Below are 2,997 nucleotides of genomic sequence, written 5' to 3'. Positions count from 1 at the left end.
TGGAAATCACAAAAAGCTAAATCATCAATAAGCTAAATTTAAAGCACGTGAAAAGCTAGCGTAATGCGTAAATAAAATTTCTTGTCGAAACCAATTTTCGGTTTGCTTAAAACATGAAGCCTCCTTTTTCTATACTTCATTTTTTTGTCTGTTGAGCGATGTGCTCGTAACGATGGTTTTTGTGCAAAATGCTCGCCTTTTTATAAGAATCCGCGTATGTATCATCGATCGTACATGTACAAGTCGACAGTACCACTGTGTACAATCAACAATTTCATCGGTCATATGTATTAAAAGCTCCCCACCTCGAGCGCATGGTTCTATTGTTGACTTGCCAAATTTACAGCCACCACACGAATCTGTGTCGCCTGGTGGACTCGCATATCACTTTTGAAAACGCCTCGTCTTGCGACCATGGCGGACTACAACGCTCTCAAGTCTCCTGTAGCCCATGAAAGCAAGCAGTCTCCTGTTTTTCAGGACAAGCTATCCCCAACCGTCCACGTTGTCCGATTTTTCATTGTTTTCGGCATCGCCGGCTTCATCTTTGGGAACATCGCTACGTGGGCGCCGCTCTATGAGCTTAACCTGGTGAACACCATGATGGAGTGGTGGAACGGGTACCCGAATACCCCTGTCTCAAATGATCACGGCCACACGAGCCACGTCGTGGACACGGGTATTGGTCGCAACATCACCGAAAGCGGCCACACTGAAATGATCCGTCCCACATTTCTTTTCATCTTCTGCATCGTTCCTTTTATCCTCAGCGTGCTCTTGATCGAGTACTTGCGCCACATCAATACAGCGCGGAGATTGACTTCCACGCTTATCTGGCAGTTTGCAATGCTCATGCGGCGTAAACCCAAGTTTCCAATTCTAGGGGTCTCTCGGTTTACAGTCGGGGAGTGGATTGTTGGTGTCGTCTACGTGCTGGGTGGTAATGCCTTGTGTTGGTATTTCCAATGGGATCGTCGCATTGACTCTGCCAATGCTGCTGGAACGCTCACTACATCCAAGTATTGGAATATTATTGGCATTAGCTCGTCATACCTATGCATTTACAATATGGCGTTTCTCTTGTTGCCTGTCACGAGAAACTCGCCGTGGATGGAATTTCTTAACGTCTCGTACGCTAATGGGGTCAAGTTTCATCGCTGGATTGGATTCATGACCGTGATTACGGGCGTCGTGCACATGCTCGGCTACTGGGTCTACTGGGTCCGACTAGGCCAGTGGCAGGTCAATCAGCTCCCATGCACCAATTGCGACTTCACGCTTGATTATTCTGGAGGGGGTTACTACGCCTGGTTTAACGTATTTGGATTCATTTCGACACTTGCACTTGTGCTCATGATTCCAACTTCATTTCCAATTATCCGTCGCAAAGCTTACGAGTGGTTTTACATCACGCACTGGGTGTTGTTTGCCATCGCCGTGTTGTTTGCAATCTTGCATTGGGCTCAAATTATCTGGTGGATTCTCCCGTCTGGCTGTGTGTGGTTCGTTAGCCGCGCGGCTTACAGCTGGAACGCAATGACTCCCGTCGAGGTCAAAGAAGTCACGATTATTGGCGACGGTCAGGAGGAGTTAATTAAAATTGTCGTCAAGCGTGCTGCCCCCGGAACGTCCCCTTCATCGTCATCTCATGACTACAAGGTCGGCAACTATCTTTACTTAAACGTTCCACAGATCTCGAAACTTCAGTGGCATGCGCTGACGATTGCTTCGTCCCCGTTGGCGAGTCCAACGGATCTCACGCTTCTAGTTAAGCCTCTAGGGGGCTGGTCGAAAGACCTTGTGATGTATGCTAAGGAATGTCACCACGGTAATGTTGCCCCACTCATCTATATGGATGGATTCTACGGTGCTTCATTAAATTTGTATCAGGATTACTCCACTCTGTGCTTAGTCGGCGGTGGAATCGGTGTGACGCCCGTACTTGCTGTCTTGGACGACCTTGTTGCCAGATTGTCTACCCATCGTGCACAATGGAGTCAGCGGGTGAACTTTGTCTTCGTATTTCGTGAGCTCAGTCTATTGCAGGCTGTAGCATCCGTGATCGCCAAGCTGCGCGAAATGGATCCAAACGAACATCTTTTTCAGATTCACTTATTTGCCACTGGCTCCTATCCAGAAGAAGAGCTCGCGAAGCAACTGGAAAGCTCACCGACAAAAGAGTTGATGGATTCGGCAATGCAAAAGTCAAGCAGCCGAGCTGCTCGTGCATTCTATGAGCCTTTACGCTCAAGCGATACCTTGCGCTTTTTCATGTACTTAATGCTGTTTGTGGTAGCAATTGGTGTTGTCTTTGGTGTACGTTGGGGAAATGGCGTCATTCAAGGAGACAATCATTGGGAGCTGTGGCCGCTCGATCGCGCGTTTCAGCTCCTGATGTTCTGTTTGACCATTCTTGTTGTATATGCCTTCGTGTGGTTCGAATACATCATGTTCCGCCGCAATTACGCCACGAAAGAGTTGACGCCAGCAGTTATTGAATCTCCGCAAACAAATTACGCTTTGTTTGGAGGTGATGTCCACTCAGTTGGAGATCTTCTTAATTACTTTAATGTCGTAGTTGGTGAGCGCCCAAATATGCAATCGCTCTTGCAACGGACGCTAGAGCTTCACAAAAGTAACGACAGCAAGGCCAGCTTGCTGCCAGGAGTTGGTGTCATAGTTTCGGGACCCCCAGCTCTTAAGATGGCCACAAATGAGGCCGTGTACGCTTTGGGCGGTGGCAACTTTGACGTTCACGAAGAAGAGTTTGAGCTTTAAGGAACCGGGCGCTAAGCAGGAACAATGCTTCTCATGGCTAAATAGACATTAACATGATACTTCATATTGACAAAAATGCTTCAATAACACGCAATATTGACTAGTTACCGCGGGCGATTAATGTGGTACAATTCACATTATGGGTTAAAAACTCCTTTTCTATTTAAAATAGGAAATATCATTCAAATCGGTAACTGAACGACTGCCACTTCACCGGTA

At 47.2% G+C, this 2,997-nt stretch overlaps 1 protein-coding gene across 1 annotated transcript; it reads left to right on the top strand.

Moving 5' to 3' along the window:
- Positions 1 to 414: 414 nt before the first annotated feature.
- On the top strand, positions 415 to 2,778 carry CCR75_002334 (uncharacterized protein; the record flags this gene model as incomplete). The annotated part of the gene is made up of 1 exon (XM_067960431.1): positions 415 to 2,778. One exon carries the CDS (start codon positions 415 to 417, stop codon positions 2,776 to 2,778), a length of 2,364 nt encoding a protein of 787 aa, XP_067822682.1.
- Between the last annotated feature and the right edge of the window lie 219 nt (positions 2,779 to 2,997).

Source organism: Bremia lactucae, linkage group LG1, assembly GCF_004359215.1.
Source record: "Bremia lactucae strain SF5 linkage group LG1, whole genome shotgun sequence".
Classification (NCBI taxonomy): domain Eukaryota; phylum Oomycota; class Peronosporomycetes; order Peronosporales; family Peronosporaceae; genus Bremia; species Bremia lactucae.
The sequence above is the reverse complement of the archived record's forward strand: the minus strand, read 5'-3'. Positions and strand labels throughout refer to the sequence as shown.